Source organism: Zeus faber, assembly GCF_960531495.2.
Source record: "Zeus faber genome assembly, chromosome: 16".
In the NCBI taxonomy this organism is placed as follows: Eukaryota; Metazoa; Chordata; class Actinopteri; order Zeiformes; family Zeidae; genus Zeus; species Zeus faber.
In genome coordinates this window covers 20538618-20561193 of record NC_137202.1, presented here as the reverse complement: position 1 = coordinate 20561193, position 22576 = coordinate 20538618, and the positions used below count along the sequence as shown (strand labels likewise).

The 22576-nt window shown below is 46.2% G+C and overlaps 2 protein-coding genes across 2 annotated transcripts in view; both read right to left on the bottom strand.

Annotated features, from left to right (window-relative positions):
• Nucleotides 1-8975, bottom strand: part of lrpprc (leucine-rich pentatricopeptide repeat containing) — a 62731-nt gene extending 53756 nt beyond the window's left edge. The window contains exons 1-11 of the mRNA XM_080016173.1: nt 8786-8975; nt 7283-7485; nt 5099-5221; nt 4623-4744; nt 4161-4219; nt 3810-3896; nt 3577-3703; nt 3300-3444; nt 2791-2948; nt 2506-2611; nt 1937-2044 (exon numbers count right to left, since the gene is read on the bottom strand). Of these exons, the coding sequence (XP_079872299.1) occupies nt 1937-2044; nt 2506-2611; nt 2791-2948; nt 3300-3444; nt 3577-3703; nt 3810-3896; nt 4161-4219; nt 4623-4744; nt 5099-5221; nt 7283-7485; nt 8786-8967 (1420 nt within the window). The 5' untranslated portion in view covers nt 8968-8975. The remainder of the gene's footprint in view (nt 1-1936; nt 2045-2505; nt 2612-2790; nt 2949-3299; nt 3445-3576; nt 3704-3809; nt 3897-4160; nt 4220-4622; nt 4745-5098; nt 5222-7282; nt 7486-8785) is intronic.
• Nucleotides 8976-11110: 2135 nt separating this feature from the next.
• Nucleotides 11111-13942, bottom strand: znhit2 (zinc finger, HIT-type containing 2; the record flags this gene model as incomplete). The annotated part of the gene is made up of 2 exons (XM_080016860.1): nt 13814-13942; nt 11111-12875 (listed from the first exon to the last, which is right to left on the bottom strand). Exon 2 carries the CDS (start codon nt 12866-12868, stop codon nt 11111-11113), a length of 1758 nt encoding a protein of 585 aa, XP_079872986.1. The 5' UTR covers nt 12869-12875; nt 13814-13942.
• Between the last annotated feature and the right edge of the window lie 8634 nt (nt 13943-22576).

The window sequence follows — 22576 nt, the reverse complement described above, 5'->3', positions numbered from 1 at the left end:
GACATGTCAGAGAGGGCTGGAGCTGAGAGACCAGTGATGAACCTTCACCCATGGGTGTGGGTGTAATAGGCCTCTGTAAGCCCCTCACAAGAGGTCAAGTAAAAGGTCAAAAGACACACACACACACACACACACACACACACACACACACACACACACACACACACACACACACACACACACACACACACACACACACACACACACACACACACGTTCTTATTTGAAATTTTATGTGTGTTTTTAAGTGTGTTCCATTCCAAAATTCCATTTCCCATGGCCGAATAGTCGGTACGGGTGATTAATTGTTCGGACGTGCCGCAGGATAAGAAATAAACAAGTTCTAGGTGTTAAATGGGGTAGATCAGAACCACAAACTGCAAAAATCAGCCCACTCAGTGATTTTTATTTATGAAATATGAATTGTGTACCTTTACCGGCATTCATCCCAAATGCTTTTTACATTACATCAAATACAAATGAATTGTTATGTAAAAACTACCCACAAAAGCTGCCCTAAAAATAAAATAATAATAATAATAATATTCTGATCCATCCCGACTTGTCACGTTGTTCATTAGTTAAAAAGCAAGGCCGTGGGGTTATAAGTACGTATATTTAAAATAACCTGTTTCTTTGGGTGCAGATCATGCAGATTATTTTTCCAGCTGTTGAGGCAGACAGGAAAGACTATATATTTCTCTTCCAGGAAATGTTGTCATTCATTTCTATTCAGTCCATTTTCTCAGTTATATATTCCAAGATGGCAAAGACCTCAACATTTCTCTGAATATCATATATTTACGGAAATCTGCCATGCAACAAAGACAGTGTTTTAGCTGGAAGACCATAAAACGTCCAGAAATACTGTCTGCATAAGGATTGAGCCGCTGGGTCAAGAAGCGGGGAATGGGATGAAGGAGGGGAAATTACAAGTATGAGATTTAAGTCAGGAGCCAACTTCCTCAAAGTCAGAGTGGGTTTTTTTTTTTTGCTTATCCATCCAAATAGTGACATGGGACATTGGGGCCATTTATAAACTATTTCTATTCCCAGCTCTCTCTCCAGAGAAGGAGCTGTGTGTGTGTGTGTGAGTGAGTGAGGGAGAAATGGCTAGCGCACATTTCTGTCATCATCTCTTGCAACTTTGACTCGCTCACGCGGGGATCAAGCCTTTTTGCCCTCCAACGCCCCCGACCTGGTGAAATCCGTCCCGGTCGAGCCACTCTGCCGGGCATGAATATTTCAAAGGGGAACACTCCTTTAAAAGCCCTTTTTCTGAGGCGCAGGCCTGAGGAAGTCGTAACCCCCCCAGACCACACACACACACACACACACACACACACACACACACACACACACACACACACACACACACACACACACACACACACACACACACACACACACACACACACACACACACACACACACACACACACACACAATCCCTCTCTATTTCATATTGTACACATATATAGACGGCAGAGAATGTTTCTTTTCCCCCCCATGAGGCATCATCGCAGCCATTAGGCTTTTACATAAAGAAGTTTCATTAGGCCAAGTATCCGTACAACATACTTGACAACCCTCGCCGGGTTCATATAAGCCTATTTCAAGATGTGTTTTCGTGTGTGTCTGGACACCACCATCCTTACATTGGTGCTTAATATTTTAGAAGTTTAGGAGGGAGAATTTTTAGAATATCGAAGTACAGAGGTTAGCTTTGCAGTATTACGACTATTTTACTAAGGGGTGGCTTGGTGGACACAGATAAGGCCTAATCTTAGACTAAATCACACTCTGAATCTGAACTAACTGAAATAGTCTATTCTATATATATATAATTCATCAACACTAATATCAACCGAGAAATACAATATACATAAGACGCGTTTTTTACAACTTATGTCAGTCTGTGTGTGTGTGTCCATACCTTCGGTGTTTTTGTCCTTCACGTGCTGTGTGAGCAGGGGCCAGAGGTAGTGTGGCCTGATGGGAAACCCTTGATCCTTCAGAATCGTCATCAGCTCAAAAGCCATACCTAGAAGAAATTAAAATAAAACACATTTCACCTATCCACTGTAAAATGACTAGTCATGCTTAGTATTAAATAGACCAAGTGAGTAAATAATAACAATATTCTGTGCTCATGATATTATTCTATTTACTCCACCCATTCACTTGGTTGAATCCGCCCATTGGTTTTGTGAACAGAACAAAACACATGTTGATTGTTGGAAAATGTGTGATGTTGTACATGTAACAAAGAGGCTCGATGCAACTGTTACAGCAACGTTTGTTGATGCACAATTTTCAAGGCATTGCACAAAGAATCAAATCAACTTATTTTTCTTGACTGAATATTTATTGGGGCTAGAAAATGCATGTCCAATCTACATGTCAAACGTTCTAGGTGTTTTGGAGCAGAATATTAAAAAAATAAAAAAATAAAAATAAAAATAAAATAAAACACAATTTAGTGTGTGTGTGTGTGTGTAATACCAGTCTTTTTGGCTTCCAGAGCACAGGCCAACGTAAAGTGGAGCGGAGACGTGTGGAGGTTCAAATCCTTGAGTTCCTTGCTATAGCTTTCAATCTTCTCCACAGGCTGGCAGACAAAAATAAATAAATCAATCAAATAAATAAGAAACACTGGGAAACTGAAGGTCAAACGTTTTTACACACACACACACACACACGACACACAGGACACACAGGACACACAGGACACACAGGACACACAGGACACATACACTGGACATGTGTTAAAGGACACATCTGGCATACCGTGTCCATGGTGACGCAGTGTCTGAGGAAGAAGTTGCCCTGGTTGGGGGCATCCCCACTGAGGCTCTCGGCCTGCAGCGTGGGGATGGTCTTCAGAACGCTGAAGGACGTGTCACCCAGGCTCTGCGTCATCAGGCTCAGACACAGGTTCATGGCGTCTGGAGCGAGATGGGAAACACGACGATTTCAGTTGAGTAAAATTGTTCGATTCCACAATCATATCCCTCCATCCAAACCGAAGGTGAATTTTGAGCCAGTATCAGAATGGCCATAGTATATCAAATGCGAATTAGGGGCATTTCCACCAGTTGGGTTGAAGCAAATTAACCATCCTCCCAAATTTTTATGTTCCAATGTTCATCATCGTGCTTGTGTGGATTCTTTCTGAACAGGATAAAAGATTGATTGGCAATGCTATGACAGGATTGGTTAGAATATTTTTTTGCTGCGGTATTTCCTTTGAAGCATGCATCTTAGGGCTCTGTGTGTGTGTGTGTGTTTGTGTTTACCTGGCACGTAGCCCCTCTCGTGCCTCATCCTCTCCATCATCTCGGGGATGTGCTGCTGGTGACCGGCTTTGGCCAGCGAGAAGATCACCTGCATGATGTCCCTGTCCATCAGACTGCAGTCTGCGTTCTCTGCCACCTCCATGGTCTGAAACAGGGAGGAGGAGGGGGGGGGAGACAGAGGGACAGAATTCATTCAAATTACATTTTAATATACAGTTTACCTTTAATGCATTGGATTACTATATTAACTGTAGAGCAGAAATTTGCCAGATTTCACCTTCTTTATATTGTCAATGTCTCCCTTTTCAGCGTAGGCATTGAGCAGCGATATGTAGGTGTCGGGTCCCGGTTCGATTCCTGCTCCGCCCATCACCTGCAGGATGTTGTTGGCGCTCTCGAGGTCCCTGAAAAGTTGCACACGGGTGCGGCGTGTTTTAGGCGAAACTGCTCCGATGGATGTTTTGAGCATTCGATGTAAAAACATAGCACATATCAAAAAGTGTCACTCACCCTGCGCGGGCGTGGCCCGTTACCAGGGAGTTAAACACGGCTTCGGTAATCGGCAGATCCTTGCTCTTCATGAAACCCAAGATTGTGCTAAAAATTTTAAATTAAAAAATTATAAATAGATAAAAGGAAGAAAAGTGATACGAAATGAAAATCATTTCCAAAATCGGAACTATGGCAAACGTTGCCATGACAACAAATGCAATTGACCAGCTGGTTGAAATCATGAAAAGCCACTATCAATAAGTCTTTGTGTATCGTGTCAGTATTTTGAGAAAGATGAACAGAAATACGGGTTGAGACGCAGGTAAAAAAAAAAAAAAAAAAGTGCTCTCAGGCGAGGCGATGTCTCACCTGGCACCCTCTATGTCTCCATCTTGGCAGTAGGCCGCGATCAGTCTCTGGTATGTAACCTGAAAAAACAAAACAAAAAAAAAACATTGAAAACTCATTGTGAATTTATATTTTCTCATCGATCAAGTGACTGATTCCATTTAACTGAAATGGAAAAATAAAAGCTATTTTTCCAACTTCCTTCACCGTCACCTTATGCAACCTCTCTCTCTCTCTCTCTCTCTCTCTCTCTCTCTCTCTCTCTCTCCCTCTCTCTCTCCCTCTCTCCCTCTCTCTCTCTCTCCCTCTCTCTCTCTCTCCCTCTCTCTCTCCCTCTCTCTCTCTCTCTCTCCCTCTCTCTCCCTCTCTCTCTCTCTCCCTCTCTCTCTCTCTCCCTCTCTCCCTCTCTCCCTCTCTCCCTCTCTCCCTCTCTCTCTCTCTCCCTCTCTCTCTCTCCCTCCCTCCCCCTCCCTCCCAACATACTCTGTTGGGCTGGACGTTGGCTGCTTCCATCTTGGACAGGAACTCGGTCGGGGAGAACTTGAACTCATTCTGCAGGTAAACCTTCAGGAGGGCGTTGTAGTGGCTGGCGTCGTACAATGCACCTGTGACACGCAAACAGGCAGTACAGCAACTTATTGAAACTAAGCCGTATATTTTACAAAAAAAAAAAAATTATAATAATAATAATAATCCCTGCAGCTGATCCAATGGAAAAAAACACATTCATTTTATGCATTTGATAAATGTAAACATTAGGATTTAACTAACCTCATTCTAATAACATTTGAAACAGTTTGGGTGTGCAGGAATATAAAATGGGCTTTTCAAAAAAAAAAAAAAAACATTTTAAGAGTACTTCCAAAGTGCTTTCAGAGAATTAACCCAGGGACATATCAAGGAATCCCTGAGGTACATGCCCCATGTAACGACTGCAGACTGCGCCTGTGGCCTCTTACCGAGTTCCAGCAGCTTCTCCCAGATGCGGTGTGCCAGCTCAGTGCGCTCTGCCAGGGGGATCTCTGGCAGCAGAGCGCCACAGCTCCGCAGCAGCAGCAGGGCCTGGTTCCCACTGGGATAGCCTGCGGAAGAAAGGAGGAGGTGTGTGTGGGGGGGGGGGGAGAGAGAGACACGATATCAGAGAGAAGATGGGGAGGATAGGGAGACATGGTGTTGAGTCAGACCATTTGCAAACAGCCCTCAACGCCCAAGCCTCCTTCTGGAGCGGGGACGCTAGATGGAGAGAAGGACTATTTCATATTTCTTGTTGATACTGATTATGGTGAAGCTACATTTCAATTTGACAATGCTCAAATAGCACATTCCTATCGTTGTGAGCATAGTATTTGCGACAGAACATGGATATATATATTTACATGGATATTTTGAGTTTTATCTACTCAACGGCATATCGATTTCAGGCAACTATTCATCACTACACAACACAGCTTACTCACTTTTGTGTGATGTTAATTTATCATCGACTGCGCCCGTAGCAAAACTGAGGTTGGACGTGTGCAATTCGAAAATGAGCGTATGGTTTCGATCGTGGAGAGAAGGTGTACAATACAGGTTACAGCCAATCCAATGTCCGAATTGATGAGTCAAACAATGTATCGTTTTGTATGAAGGATATGATGCAAAGTGGAAAATACCACGTTTTGGCAAAACTACAGCAATATAACTGTTCCTTATGTCATCACGACTTAAGGAACAGGAGAAATTATTCCAGCCGTCCCATCTGTACTTAGTCAATGCCAATGTGTCATGTTAGGATTAGCAACAGTAAGAGAGTAAATGACACAAGACCATCCCTGAGCTGTGGTCAGCCCCGCGGCGCAGTCCGCTGCCCCGCATCCCTTGACGCACACTGCACACACCCACCTGGCACTAGGGTTGCAAGAACCTCTCCTCCGGTGTTTCACTGTGTGTACAAGGGAGAGTCTTGCAGAGCCTTGAACCACAATGTCCAGTATTTCAACAGACATGAGCGACAGTGGGAAATCAACCACCGACCATCACTGACGGAAGGTCCTCTAGTGCAGAGGTTCCCAACCACCGGCTCGCCCCAACCAAATGGTGACATTTCTCAGCCTGACTTTGTGCTCCCATCTTAACCCTCTTGGGCAAAATTTGGGCATAAAAAGTTTAATGTTTTTAAACCAGGGCTATACCCAACTCGAAATTTTTATCAGTCGAATTGGATTTGGCTGTTCAATGCAAATATCAGACTATTCAGGTGGGGTCGGGTCTTCCTATAGGCAAGAAAGGCGTACGCCTAGGGCACCATCATTGGGGCGCATTTAGCGCACCTATCTCCCTCCCCGACGGTACAGACGATGCGCGCGCCAGCCATGGGGTGCCGAGATCGCCAAGCCAGAACAGAGTTTTTTTTATTTTATATGTAGGTTATTTATTTATTTTATTTTACTTCTGCTTATGGAAACGACACAAGTGTATGGAACGGTAGGGAACGAAAACATGTGTAATGGGGACACTTTCTCCCCCTCTCCATGCGTTATCCGCAGAAAAGAATCTTTACGAGTCTACGAGTCGTGCCCTGTTTCTCCGTGCCCCGCCCCCACACTGTTTTCAGTTGTTTTATTTTGAGGAACCGGGCACGGGGATCGGGGCACGACGATTCACACATATAAAATGATATTTAAGATTACCCATTAAAATGTTATCCCTGTACATTTTGTAAGCTTCTATTTGTTTTATCCTGTTATTGTAATGCGCTGCCAGCATACTTATTTCGAAATGAATCCTCCCTTCTCTATACTTTATATAGCAATTTATTATATCGATCACACAAGGTAAAGTTGGCCAGTTCTTAAGATCATCTTTCTTCGCTGCCCGGCAGTGAAAGACGCTGTATCAAGACAACAAACGAACCAAATGGATTATTCGTTACTGATACCAGCATTGTCTGTGTTGCAGCAAATGCTAGGATATAGATTTAATCCAGCCAAATTCAGTCTGCTACGAGAAGATCCAGTCAGAATGTCCAACTTCAACCAAGCCTTCTAATGAGACCTGTATGGATTGGTTGGGAATGAGGTTGCAGCTTGATCACATGTGGGTTCACCCACTGCCTTCGGGTGTGTTTCATCATTCTCTCCCCTTCCCACCTGCCGGCCTACCTGTCCTGCAGATGTCGTGGAAAATGCGAAGCAGCAGGGTTTTGGTGATCCGCCCGGTCCTCCGTACGGAGCTGTCCAGCTTGGCCAGGGCCCAGTCAAACTGCTGCGCCTGCTTGGAGCGCACCCCCAGGCTGGCCTCATTCCTCTGCTCTGTGGCCACAGCGTAGCCTCGAACCCCCACTGCCGCATAGGGCCACGTGTGTCTGCGGACGGGAAGGTTTGATGAGTGGAGGAAATTGAGAAGTCGTGTGGAGGGGAGACGAGAAGAGGGAGAGTTTTTGAGAGTTGAGAGGGAAGGAAGTGGGAGCAGAAGGAGAAAATCATTTTTACCCTCATTTATGAGGCCATGAAGGTCAACTCCCACAGTAACTATGGAGCCATTTGGTCAAAGGTCAAACAATGTCAATGTGATGTCCTACACTCAAAGAGCTGTTTTTTGATGCAAGTCCCCAAGGTATGACTTAAATTTGGGCGATAAAGCTTAACAGTCCTTCCGCTTGGAAGAAGTTAAAACATCCTTAAATTGGAGATGTTTGTCTTTTGGAATATGCTCCACGCAGTGGGTAAAAATATGAGTAATGAAGCAGAAGTTTTCCACTTCTGCTGCGTTTCAAGGTGTTAATGTTGTTAAACACTCGAGTGCTCTGCCTTTTAGGTTTTTTTTATGTTGTGCTTTATCCCGTCCCGTGCTTTAAACCGTCTGCTTCTTTCTTGGACAGGTTTGCCTTGTAAAAAAAAGATTCTTGATTCACAATAAGAACAACTTATCGGTAAATAAAATAAAACTTAATGGAAAATAGGGTGAGTGAGTGATTTGAAAGAAGATTAACATCTAGAGAGGATGTGTCAGTTCACCATTGAATGAATCTGTACATCTAGATGAAGGAACAGCTGCAGTTTAGAAGTGGTTGTCCTACAAGATGTAACCTGGCTAAGCAGCAAAAAGCTTTTTTTGCCTTTTTTTTTTTTTTAATCCAGAACCATGACCTCGGAGCCTTCTATCAATAATTCATTTCTGAGAATTGCGAATACGACTCGTAGCTAATGTCCTTTCTGTGTTTCCAGCGCTGGCTAATAGCAGTGAATTACAGCCACAGCACGACTGACTAGCAAGCTAGCCCTCAGATGATGGGCCTGTTTCTCGTAACCTCCAAACAGCGAAAGTAAAAGCTCGATCCAAAGCTACATAGAGATGGGGTGAAAAACGTGACGACACAGTTTCCCCATTGGAGATGGGGACGTTATGAGACGCACATTTCATATCGCCCAATAGTCGATTTGCATCACGTAAGACACTGTATTTATGTTACGAGGCTGCCAGCTATAAAAAAAAAAATAACGCTTCATCTCACATTCCGAAGTGAATATGTCATAGGATTTTGATCAGCTAGTCATACAAGCAGAGCGCATGCATGGGCTGTGCTGTCGTTGACCCTGAATGACATCCACGACAACACCATCATGCGTGTAGCTAGCTAGCAGGGCTACCAGCGTTGCTAATACCTCGGTGCACTTTTCAGGCCGTGGGCGACCTGTCTCGAGCACGTTCCCGCCGCCCGCCCGCAGAGAGCTCCGCTGTAGAGTCGGCCGAGCGGCGGTCCGTTCCGTTTGGCCGCCGTGATCTGGTGCAAGAAGCCCGGGGGCCAGAACCTGAGGCACCGGCCCGATCTCAAGAGCGCCGCCATGTTTTCGTCGCAAAGCGTGGAAGTTCTTCCGCACCACGTGACCGGGCGAAGCACTCTGGGCGGGACCATTCGGGGACGTGCGGAGGGAGGCGTCCTCAAAAGATGCGGTTGTCCTTCCCGCGCTGTGTGTTTCACTGCGGCTCGCATTCCAGTTGTTACGTTGTGTTGCCGACATGAAATATTGTTGTTTTTTTTCTTCCCCAATATGCGACCATTCAATCACGGATGTTCAGTCATTCATTTTGCTTACAGAATATGAAACGCGACTTCCAAACACCCCCTTCGAACTGTACATAGTATTCCCCGTTGCGTGCGCCGTACAGCACGTAATGAGACGCTCTTTGGAAACGTCCAAGACTGTGATGGGCACAGGACATGTAGAAAACAATATATGAAATAAGAATAAGAATAATTTAAAAAAACATATGAATCAGATTTTTAAAAAAAATGAATTAAATAGAAAATAAAAAATGAAATGCAAATTTAAAAAAAAACATATATATATAGCATTTAAAAAAAAAATACCAACCACAGATATACACCGAACATCCACAACATTAAAACCAGTGACAGGTGAAGTGAATAACATTGCTCAATTGGTTCTAATAGCACCTGTCAGAAGTGGGATATATTATTATTATTATATATATACTGTTGTATATTATTATTATATTAGGGATATGTGAGGCAGCAAGTGAACAGTCAGTTGTTGTAGTTGATGTGTTGGAAGCAGCGTAAGGATCTGAGCCACTTTGACAGGGAGCACATTGTGACGCTAGACGACTGGGTCAGAGCATCTCCAAAGCCGCAGGTCTTGTGGGGTGTTCCCGCTACGCAGTGGTTAGTACCTCCCAAAAGTGGTCCAAGGAAGGACAACCGGTGAACCGGCGACAGGGTCATGGGCGCCCATGAGCTCATTGATACACGTGGGGGGGTGAAGTCCAGCCGGTCTGGTTCGATCCCACAGAAGAACTATTGTAGCACAAACTGGTGAAAAAGTGAATGGTGCTTTGATTGAAAGGTGTCAGAACACACAGTGCATGGCAGCTTGCTGCGTATGGGAGCGGTCGGAGTGTCCATGCTGACCCCCGTCCACCGCCGAAAGTGCCTACAATGGACACGTTTAATCACATTTTCTTTAACTCATGTTGATGGTGGGTGTGCGCTGTTTACCTGGGGAAGAGATCGAACCAGGATGCACTACGGGAAGAAGGGAAGCCTATTCTGCTGGGAGACCTTGGATCCTGGCATTCATGCGGATGTTACTTTTACACATACCACCTTCATAAACATTGTTGCAGATCAAGTCCACCCCTTCATGTCATCGGTATTCCCTGATGGTGGCTTCTTTCAGCAGGATAATGCTTCCTGCCACACTGCAAAAGTTCATGAATGGTTTGCGGAACATGATAAAGAGTTCAAGGTGTTGACTCGGCCTCCAAATTCCCCAGATCTCAATCGGATCTAGCATCTGTGGGACGGGCTGGAACAACAAGCCCGATCCATGGGGGTCCCACCTCGCAACTTCCAGGATTTAAAGGATCTGCTGCTAATGTCTTGATGCCAGATATCATTGGACACCTTCAGAGGTCTTGCGGAGTCCATGCCTCCACGGGTCAGAGCTGTTTTGGCAGCATAAGGGAAAGCTACACTGCCCATCTATCTATCTAGTGTGTGTATGAAAAGTATATGTACGCTGTGCATGTTACAGACCACTGATGCACCCTGACTCCTGTGTTGAGGCTGAGGGGGGTTGAGGTGTGGCAGCCCAGCCTCACCACTTATGGTGTGTCGGTAAGGAAGCCAAGGAGCCAGTTGCACAGGGAGGTGAACAGTCAAGTTCCCGAAGCTTGGTGACCAGTCTGGGGGGTCACTATGGTATTAAAATATGAACTGGAGTCACTGAACAGCTTTGTCATAGTTCCACTGCACTGTGCTAATACTTTATATTAACACCATCACTCCTTTAGAAAGCAAGCCTTTGTCAACCATTTGTCTCTGATATTAACAGCTGGTACAACTAAACGTGAAGTGAGAAACCATCCAACTCAGTAAATGCTTAACTTCACAAAAAAAAGACAGATTTCGTATTTTTTTTTATTAGATTGTAAATTACATGATAGAATGTGAGTAAAACAATCCATTAGTTCAATTCTTCAATTAACTTTCCTCTATTCCCCATTCTCTTTCCCTTCTTCCAGCCTTCCTCAACGGCTCTCTTTTCTTTTTCCAAAGTAGTCCTTTGACTCATCCTCTTGCTGTGCTCATGCCACAGCCCGACGGCCGACGTTCGGATATGATCGGCGTTGTCAGACACCCAGGCCTGATAGAATTCACACTTCTTCCCGGCCAGGAAAAGCTTCCGCCTCTCTTCGTCATGACTTCCTTTTGGCAGTGCTGCCCTGGCCTTGGAGAGCGCCGTGCGGATATGACTCAAGGCTGCTAGACAGTAACCCGTAGGATCCTTTCTGCTATTACCAGTCATGACATGAGCTACAGCCTCGACAGCCCGGTTGGAGGCGTGCGGGTCTTGCCTGTCGACGTGACCCCCGGCCAAACACGCAGCCTCTCCACATTCTAGGGCCTGCTCCAGTGCACCGAAAACCCTGTTTGAGTTCAAGGACTCAGACACAGCTAGGATCATATCGCAGAACTCCTGAGTTAGTGAATCAATGTCACCGTTAAACAAGCACAGGGTAAAGGTGTAGCCAAAAAGTGCATTAACCAAACCATAACATACAAGAGGAGAGGGACTGGCAGACAGGGAACTCAACTTTGGTATTTTTGCGGATATTGGTGGCACTGTAGAGGCTGCGGAAACCGATCCCTCACCCTTGCTTATTTCCTTAACTTGTTTGTTTCTCTTTGAGGCTGATTTAGTCTTAACGTGCCGGGGCCCAGACCTTTCAGAATCCTTCTTGCAAATGTCCTCCTCTAGCACCTCCACCATTGCGCTCCCGTCCTCCTCGTGCACCTCCCACCACGGTTTCCAAAGCGGAACCAGCCCGCCCAGTCGCTTACCCTTGAGAAAATCCATAAACCCTTCTTTCTCCTGGCTGTTGAGAAGTTCCCACAACGCCTCTTCAGAAAGCGAATCGATATCTAGCCCCGAGAGTCTATCAGCCAAGTCCTGCTCCTCCTCCTCCTCTTCCCCCTCTCCATCTTCAACCGCATCATCAATGTCTCCAACACCGGCTCCGGTCAGCCGCTCCCTGTCCGCATCATCTTTTCCACCAATTACTTTGAGCATTCTAAAAATATCCTCGATTTCCGTTGCACTGCCTTCCCCAGACTGCTGAAGCTCTGCTAACCTAGAGAGGAGCATCAAAGCCTGTGCCTCCCCTGCCCCCTCTTGAGAATCCTCAATGCCGATGCCCACTTCTCTCAGAACACCTTCCATCCCTCCTTCTGCCCTGTCCGACTTTTGTTTAAGTCCAAGAAGAATGTTCTGCATTTTCTTTCTCCCCTCAGCCCCCGTCTCCCCCATGTCTTTCAGTTCTAGTAAAACAGATTCCTTGTAGAAATCCTCGGAGCACACAATGTGATCCGGACTCCGGTAGCACGCCAAGCAGCAGTAAGGCATGTTGCATCGAGGGCAGGTGTAGCAGGAACGTTCGGATTTGCACAATCCGCAGACTGTGCCTGGGTCGGTACCGGATCCATCTTTGGCTGGCACATCTGAACATCTGCTTTGAGCGCCGGCTGGTTTGAGAAACTCTTCGTGACTGTCGCTCTTTCTGGAAGGGATAACGATCCCATCTCTGCACACGCTTTCAGACTCCGTGTCCGTCAATCCAGTGCAGTACTCCTCCTCTTTGGGACCAATGTCAGTCAGAAGGTTCCTCACTGAAGGAGGAAGCCTACGCCTGAAGATCCGGTTCATTTCACTGGGCTGCATCATGGAAAACCTGTTTAATAAATAAATAAATAAATGAATGAATATATATATGCACACACACACACACACACAGTTAAATACAATGTCCACATGAGCATTTTGCACTAACATTAACTCAGCCACACTGACTTACATTTATGGCTATGGCCTAAGTTTACTGACATCTACACAAATCCTTAAATTGTACATTCATACACATACACATTTTGCTTCTTGATGTAGATTAGTTTGTGATTTATCATTACTTGAAAAAAAATGATTTCGACTTTGTTTTGAACAGCCCTCCAATTTTGCCCCTTATTTCAATTTTACGACGGACGATATTGCACGGAGTACAGCATGTAATGAAGTGCTTTTTAGGCAAACCCCAGAGAATATGCTGGACAGAGTATTACAAATAGAAAAAAAATAAAGATAGGAATAAAACTAAAAAAATAGGAATAATATTAAGATCTACAGCATTTAAAATACACTAACAATCAACAACAGAAAAAAATATGCATATATATATGCATATATGCACAATGTTTGAGACCTGAGAATAAAAAAAATATCAAGGAATACAGTTCAGATGTAGAGGTATTACAGCAGTCGGGTGAACACAGTATTAATGAGGTGAGTCCTAGTTTGGGACAGAGTTCAGTGTCCTCACGGCCTCGGAGAGGAGAAGCTCTTTCTGAGTCTCCCTGCCTCGTTGGCTGCGGGGGGGCGTCTGCCCGGCCGCAGCCACTGGAACAGACCGGGGATGGGATGGTGGGGACCCTTATCAACCCTCTTAGCCCTGGTCCTGCACCGCCCGCGAAGCGTGAAGTCCTGCCCGCGAAGCGTGAAGTCCTGCCCCCGGCGGCACGCTCAGCCCGACGTACCCACCGATCCCTGCAGGGCTTTTCGCTCCCGAGGGGACATATAATCTGTAAGATAGATTCTGTAAAATATCGTTGAAGTTACCCCTTCGGCGGCGAGGCGTCGTTGTGAGCAGTGCGTGGTCAGAAAATAATAAAAACAAAGATCTACACACGCACGCACGAACGCACGCCTCGGCTGACGTCTCTCCCTCCGTCGCTTCGTCCTTTGTCGCGCCGTGATGACGTCACCGGCGTCGCCTACCACGCGGGCGCAGGTGGAGGACGGGGCAGGGGAGCTCCACCTGCCCTTAAAGCTGTTTTTATTTTGTCAAAGAGTCTTTCGTTCCACTCATGGCGATGTGTTAAGTGTCTGATAAATAAAAGGTGGTGGTTGGACTTCAAGGAATGGAGAATGGAATGTTGTTTTTTTCATCTGAATAGCACCAAGCACAATAGAACCTTGACACTACAAGTAAGTAAGCAGGACTCACCCCTGTGTATTTGTTTACTTACAAAATTGTAAAATTATCCACCAACTATCACCACTAACTACTACTTTTTTTTTATAATCATAGTTATGTATAGAATTGACAGCACCTCCATGTCTCCGGGTCATACATTGTGGATTTGACGCCTGGGTCTGCTCGTCTGCTCGACTGGGACTGTGTGCGGATCCACGTGTGCCCCACCTCCCGTGGGGGTTGTTTGCCAGGAGGTGGCTGGCTCCTCCATGGGGTCAAGCAGGCGAAAGGTCGCGCGGGTCGGGGGGTTGTCAGACAGCGGTCGCCCCCCAGCGGGGCCGGGCGAGTCCCGTGCTGGGGGGGCAGCGGGGGCACCGCAGGGCTGGTCTGTGCCATGCTGCCCCACCCCAACACACATGATGCCCCCTCGCGTGGCTCTCTCTCTCTCTCTCTCTCTCTCTGACTTCCTTTGCATATCTTTAAACATGAATGCATTTGCGAATTCCTCCAAATCTACTCGACGTCTTATTAATGCCTGTCACTGCTATTCTCAGACGTCAACAAGTATCTCTTGTTCTGCGAGTAGCTGGGAATATCTTTTGCTTCCCCACAATAACGTGGCATTATCTATCTCAGGTTATTAGCCTCTTGGCGTTTTGTTGCTTACAGTACCAACTGACGGTTAAAAAATGCGAGCAGGGTGTGAATATTTGAACACCTTTTAACATTGGAGTTGATAACAAGTGATTTGACGTGACCCGAGAATTTAGATCAAATATTTTCCCGGCCGTAAAAAGCAAACATTTCACCTCCCAAACACATGAAAACAAACACAGACAGACATGCTGTCTGCCACCAGCTGATAGGTGACAGGGAGCAGGCTCTGCCTTATAGGCATGTCTTGGCCTGGAATGACTGGAGCTGTGTACCTTACAGCAGGGTGTGAGTGCGTGTGTGCATGTGTATGTGTGTGTGTGTGTGTGTGTGTGTGTGTGTGTGTGTGTGTGTGGTATGAGGGACCGCTGTGAGTGACCATACGTTGATGTAGACCATTCTGTCACCTGTCAGCTCGTGGGCTATTGCAAGATGCAGCAGAACATAGAGTCAGTGTGTCTGTGTGTGTGTGTGTGTGTGTGTGTGTGTGTGTATGTGTGTATGCATGTATGCATGAGCGCGCACGTGTATCTCCACGGGCATGTGCCTGTGTGTTGGCAGCGGGTGGGGTGGGGGGCTGGGGGTCGAGGGGTCGGCGCCGGCCCCGGCCCCGGCCCCAGCTGTGCCGCTGATCGTCATGGTTTTCTAATTGCACATCACGCTAAGCAGGCGGACTTGGCCGTCCCCGGTTTTTCCGCTGTGGATGTTCAATCTGCGTTTGAGTGCAATGGGATCCCTGCAGGGGCTGCGTGCCGGCCCGGTGGGCAGCACTGGTAACCTCAGAGCGCCACAGACCTGGGATTTCAAGCTCCTCATCTCGTCTGCGTGGAGTCTGCGTGTTCTCCCCGCGGTCGGGCGGGTTCCCTCACACCTCCAGAGGCATAGACGTTGGGCTGACTGGAGACCAAACAGTGGCCGAAGTCAGGTAGAAAGATGGAAATGGGTCAATGACAAATATGTTTTTTAGAGGGGAGTAAAAAAAATATCATCGAGATACATGCATTTATAGTTTTTTAATTTAGTTTATTCACCTATGTCTATTGTGTTGAAAGACTTGGTTTGATTTTTGACATCATTTGATAATTTGTTAAAAACCTAAGGCGGTACAACCGCAAATAAAAGCCGCCGGACATTTTTCAACTTTTAAGCCACCGAGCTCCCGAAATGAATGAACTTTTTGGAATTCAAATTGAGCGTACTATATGTGTCTTCATATCTGTTTATTTGAATAATTGATTCGGACAAAAAAAAAAAAAAAAAAGAGCGTCATGCCATTGGATATATTCAGCAAATCCCATCAGTCACATCTGCCCTGTAGCGTCGTCCCGCACGAGACCCAACCCGGCAACAGCCACAGTCTCATCCTCTTTGTTTCTCGTTCAATTTCTCACCCTTTCATCCAATGGCGCTCCTTCTCTTCTATCGCCCCATTTGTTTGAATGGTGGAGGAATGTGGAGTCAGCCCCTGGCGTGAATGCATCAATGTAAGCCTTCAATAATGCATCGCCATTTTCAATTATTTAGCCCCCATCATATACAGGACCTCTCGCTTCCTTACCAAAAAATGTTTTTTCCTCATGCACCTCCGCTCTAACCCCCCCCCCCCCCCCGCCTCTCTCTACTCCAGTTGGCGACCTTTGCCAGGTCACTCGATTCATAAAAACAATCTCCCTTCCTGTGTCTGTTCTCGACCAGAGCTCTAACCCTCTCCCTCTCTTTCTCCCTCTGAGTAAGTGCGTGTGTGTGTGTGTGTGTGTGTGTGTGTGTTGCTATCTGTGGATGGGCGTACATACGTGTGCGTGTCCCTCTGTGCACGTGTGCCGGGGGCAGTGTGGCGTGTGATGCGTTAAAAACACAGGTAGACCGGGCGCCCGTCTCTCACCGACTTGAGGAGTTATTGACGTCGACGATTGTAGAAGGAAGCTTCGTCCTGCACGGCGACGAAACTCAGTCCTGTCTCTCTCTCTCTCTCTCTCTCTCTCTCTCTCTCTCTCTCTCAATCTCGCTCTCCCTCTCTCTTATTCCATCCCTCCGCATGGCTTTTCTATTTTGTTTTTGCGATTTTTGTGAAGCTGTCTGTGTGACTGCTTCACGGATGGTCCCTGTTTTTTTGTTTGTTTTCTCTCTCTCTCTCTCTCTCACTTGCTCTCTCTCTCTCCCTCCTTCCCCCCCTTTCTCTCTCTCTCTCTCTCTCTCCCCCTCCCTCGCTCTCCCTCTCTCTCTCTGTGCCATCTTCCCCGGTTAAACTCACTCCTCTCCTCCACACACTTCCCCAGCTATCTCCATCATCACACCATCCCCACAGAAACAACAAACTTGAGAAGCGAACGTGCATCACACCCCCCCAGCCCCCCGCCCCCTTCCCACTCTCCCGCCCCCGAGAGGAAGTTGGGCGGATCGACGGAAGAAGTGAAAGGCATGATGGGTGGAGGAGAGCACGGTTGTGGGGGGGGGGGGGTTGCCCACATCCCAGAGGATCGGTCTCTGTCTGTCTGAATCAAGGAAGTGATAATCTGACGACAGGCGGGGAGAGAGTGCAGAGACACCCCCTCCGACAGTGTGTGTGTGTGTGTGTGTGTGTGTGTGTGTGTGCGTGCGCGTGTGTGTGCGTGTGTTTGCGTGTGTGTGCGTGCGTGTGTGTGTGTGTGTGTTTGCATGGACCTTGTTGAGCTGATGTGTCACATATGAAGATCACAGGTCGGCGCTGGTGGCACTCTACCAATACAGAGGGCCCTGGGATAACACGCTGTGATATGTGTTTCGCACGTGTGTGCGTGCGTGTGTGCGTGCGTGTGCATGTGTGTGATGTCTCGTAGGACGTTTGATGGCGTATATTATAACCTCCAGAGGTGGAAAGTGAAAATGTGAACATGTACTGTACGGGCCTTTCCCTCAACAAACAAACGAAAAAAAAAAAAAAAGGTTGCATCGTTACAGCGGGATCCCGACGCCAGAGCCAACACACAAACATGATACACACGCTACATACTCTGTAGCCGTGAATAGATGATATGTGTACGGCGCGCACACACGTGCAGGAGGCGGTATTACAGATGCTCTCACGCGGTGGATGAATAACGAGACAGACGTCGGCCAGGCTCCGTGTCCCATCTTTACACATGAACCTAAGGGGACGTCTTCGCTGTCGACTTCCCTAACCCTTACAATGCGGCTAAATCGACACGCTCGGCTTTTTTAACCCCCCCCCATCCCTCCTTTACTCTGTCTGTCCCGAGTCACCGTCAGCGTCAACATCCACATCGTTATATTCGTATTAGAAGAGGAGGAGGACGATTCACGCCTCGACACCTTAATGCCCCCGTCGCACGCTCAGGCTGCGAGGGTGCGATGCCCACTCCGTCTTGCTCAACTCAACTCAGTTCAATTCAAATTAGCTTTATTGGCGTGACAAGAATTCCTACATTGCCAAAGCATAACGATAATAACATATACAAACAAAAACATATATATGACATATAAATTACATGTAAACATATAATGAGGTAAAGGTATCTCGACGATAATGAATTACGAAGTAAATTGATTAATAATAATACTAATAATAATAATAATTATAACAACATAAATGAAGACAACAATAATCATCTCAATGAAAATTCATTCAATTAAATTAGACAAAATAAAAACAGTGAAGAACACATAAAAAAGTGCACATAAAGGTGGGTAGCAGAGTTGTACAGTAACTGCAATGTATTTAGGTGCCACAGTTTTACTCTACAATGTAGACTGAATGGAATAAATTCAAAATGTAGAATGGAGATTGCTCGGCTCGTATTTAAGTTGATTCCATGTTTTACAATTGCATTCAATTCAATGTTGTAGTCATCTCTGATGTCCTGATGTTTGTGGAGCCCCGTCTCTACGTCTCCTCGGCTGCAGTGGGGGCACAGCCTCTCGGGTTGCAAGGTCCGACGGCCTTTTCCACGGCCAGCAAAACAAAACAAACACAGGTTTGTCGTGTGTCTGTGTGTTCTAATGATCTATATCTATATACTGTATGTCAGGAAGGAAGGAAAGGGATGAGGTGTACGGGTGAAGGGAAAGGTCTGTATGGTAATGAGGCTATAATCACCTCAGCATTATGTCTGCGGTCATGGACATTCTCTCTTGCTCTCTCTCTCTCCCCCTCTCTCTCCCCCTCTCTCTCTCCCTCTCTCTCGCTCTGTCATCCATCTCACCTCCGATGGCCAGTCGAGCGTGATGATCTCGACACACTCTCCTCCGCACCGTCACACCCTTGTGAGCAGCCCGACCCTCCGCTTCTTTTTCTGGGCATGGACATACTATACTACCTAAGGATATTCCATTTGAAAAAGTTCCTTTGAAAATAGCGATGCTATCTATCTTGTATGTAAATGTAAATGTATATGATATAAAGGGTCAACGGCGAATTATCAATTTTATCCATCTAAAATGAGTATATGATGGAATGAGTAAATCAATCTTTGAGATCTATGAAAGGATTTCTAATTAAATGATTATTAAAGGATTTTCGATTACTACAATAATAATAATAATAATAATAATAATGATTATTATTATGATTATTCATAATAATCATAATAATAATAATAATATTTTAATTCTGAAACGTATTCAATGTGGGCGACTTTTGTGAAGATTTCTTTGTTTCCAATACAATCCATCTATAAGATCTATGAAAGGACTCTGTTGGTCAATTGGTTTGCCTCTCATGACACTATCTACATTTACCAAACATATGTTGTTTGTTGAATATTGTTGACTTTCTGAGTTGATGTCCGCAGCCCTTCCCCATCTCTTACTGTAGTCATCATTAATTCAAGGTCTATTTTACTACGCAGATTTTAATTTTTCTCCTTCTAGAACAGTGCGGTTGTGTTAGAATTAGCTGGAAAAGGTCGTGCTGGGGTGTGTTTGACAGCGCCGGGGACCCGGCTGCGATGTTGACACTAGTGGTATGGGACACATCACCTCTGCTTTGGGAAAAGATCAAGGGAGGGTTCAGCCCCGAGCACAGCAGGTGTGTGTGTGTGTGTGTGTGTGTGTGTGTGTGTGTGTGTGTGTGTGTGTGTGTGTGTGTGTGTGTGTGTGTGTGTGTGTGTGTGTGTGTGTGTTTGCGCGCGCGTGTGTGTGTGTTTGTGTGTGTGTGTGTGTGTGTGTGTGTGTGTGTGTTGTACTATACTTGTGAGGACTGGTCTTCAAATTGACAATTTTTTGGGTTTAGAAGTGCACCAAAAACAAGGATCCTCACTTACCAGGTGTATGAACCAACTTTAATACAGTATAAGAGTGTGTGCGTGCGTGTGTGGGTGGATACGCGTGTGCGTGTGTGTTAAAGCATCATGTATGTAGTTTTTCTCCTTATCTAGCTCTTCTGACATTCACATGCATCTTCTTACAAATATTACATACTACTACATATATCCTGATGTAGAATTGTAAGAAATCTACTGTATGGTCTATGACTGTATATTTTGTGTGTGTAGGTTTTTTAGGCTTTAAAATAAATGACAAGCCTTGCCACGTTTCACGGCATGTGTCAGCAAAAGAAAAATAGAAATCGTACATAGATATGTGAAGGTGTTTGTTTCCTTCTCCCCTGCCCTGCATTTTCCTGGCGACTACAACATAAGGAGCTCCATTATTAATTGCTATCTCCATTCATCTGTGTGTGTGTAAGTCCGTTGTTGACTCCGGCGTGGCGCAGCTGTCTGGCGACATCTAAATCAAAATCGGATGAAGTTTACATTTCACAAATTGTCACGGGGCCAACTCGGGAGGATTAGGTGAATAAAAGAGGGACAGCGAGACGCAAACACGCCCGCTCGAACGTCAACAACAACACGTCCGTCGGAGAAAGCAAACACACGCGCGCGCGCGCACGCGCATGCACGCACGCACGCACACACACGCACACACACGCACACACACACAGGACCTTTTAACCGTGACATGAAATTACCGCAGAATAGAACAGATAGAGAAGAATCGAACGCAGGAAGGAAACCATACATTTGAAAATCGACTTCACAGATTCTCCTTCATCCTCTCCATGGAGTGTGTGTGCGTGCGTGTGTATATATGTGTGTGTGTGTGTGTGTGTTTGTTTGCACGCATACGTGTGTGCATACATGTGTGAAGTCCGCCACTCTCCCTTTTGAGTCGTGTCGGTGTGGAATGTCGGGGACGTGTCGTCACATTACAGGGCGACCACGCCGCATGCCAGTGCGCTCCGATGAAGACGCTGCACCGACAGACCCCTCCCCTTCACCCCAGCTCCCCTGCTCCCCTTCACCCCTTCACCCCTTCACCCCTGAAGTTCCTGGCCCTGATCAGTTGGAGGGGGCTGCTGTCCCTCTGCCTCCCACTCTGGGTGGGCGGGATGCTGGGAGAGATGTGGCCCCGGGGGCAACGTGGTAGATGGAGACGGGAGTCTTCCTTTCTTACATATGGACCAACACAGACATCCAACCATTCCCCTCCCATACATCTCATATTCGTCCGTCCAATTTTCCATCCGTCTCATAAGTTATCCATCCGTTCACCCGTCCATTTCTTCATCCATGCATCACCCATCACTCCATTCATCTGTTCAGCATCTGCTATCCATCTCTCTGATCAATCTATCCATCTGCCCATCCATCCATGCATCCATCCATTTATCCATCTATCTAATCAATCCATTTGTCCATCATCCCTCCGTTCATCTATTCAGCATCTGAATAGATGAACCATCCATCCATCTTGTCAGTCTGCCCGTCCATCCTTCCATCCATTCATCTCTCCATCCATCCATCTTCCCATTCATTCATCCAATTATTAATCCATCCAATTATCCATCTATCCAGTCAATCTGTCCATCCACCCATCCATCCAATTATCCATATATCTAATCAATCTGTCCATCCATCCATCCAACTGTCCATCCATCTATCCATCCACCCACTCATCCATCCATCCACAAACTAGCCCTTTGGTGTCTTGTCTGTCCCGGTATCTGTCTCATGTTTTGCCTCTGGCCAGCCCTTCCATCTTGTGCTCTCCTTCCTCCTATGGACCCATCCATCCATCCATCCACCCATCCCTCCAAAGGAAGGAGGGATGAAGCTAGCAAATTCGTCAAATGGCAAATGTATGTGGCAGTGCTGTCACTCACTTTGCGTGTGTGTGTGTGTGTGTGTGTGTGTGTGTGTGTGTGTGTGTGTCTGTGTGTGTGTGTGTGTGTGTGTGCGTGTGTGTGTGTGTGTGTGTGTGTACCGGGTGTGAAGGAAGCTGTCACGCTGTCTCAAGATCATATGCTGGCTGTCAGACATCGTGTAAAGAAACCGACACCTAACCTCACCCAGACACACACATGCACACACGCACACAGAGCAAAACGTCAGTAACCATGGGAATGAATCAGAATCAGTCTTTAATGCATGAACGTTAACCGACCGCTTAAAACAGATATATTTGTGGGGGGAAAGAACATTTCCAAACCCGACTAAGGTTATTCATGCTAAAACAATGTTTTTTAACATTTGAGACAGTTTGCTGGGTTTTCCTGGTGCTGCATTGTGGGTTCGACCATTTGTTTGTTTTATAGTAGAAAAAGAATTTCAGAGAGCTCACCCCAACTTCTATATCGCTGCTCTAAACAGCTGTCATTATTATTTCATCTGCCACGATGCCTTCTCTTTTCCTCTCCTCTCCTCCCTCCGCTGCGCTCCTCTCTTTCTCTCCCTTTTTCCACCCCAGTTTGTTGC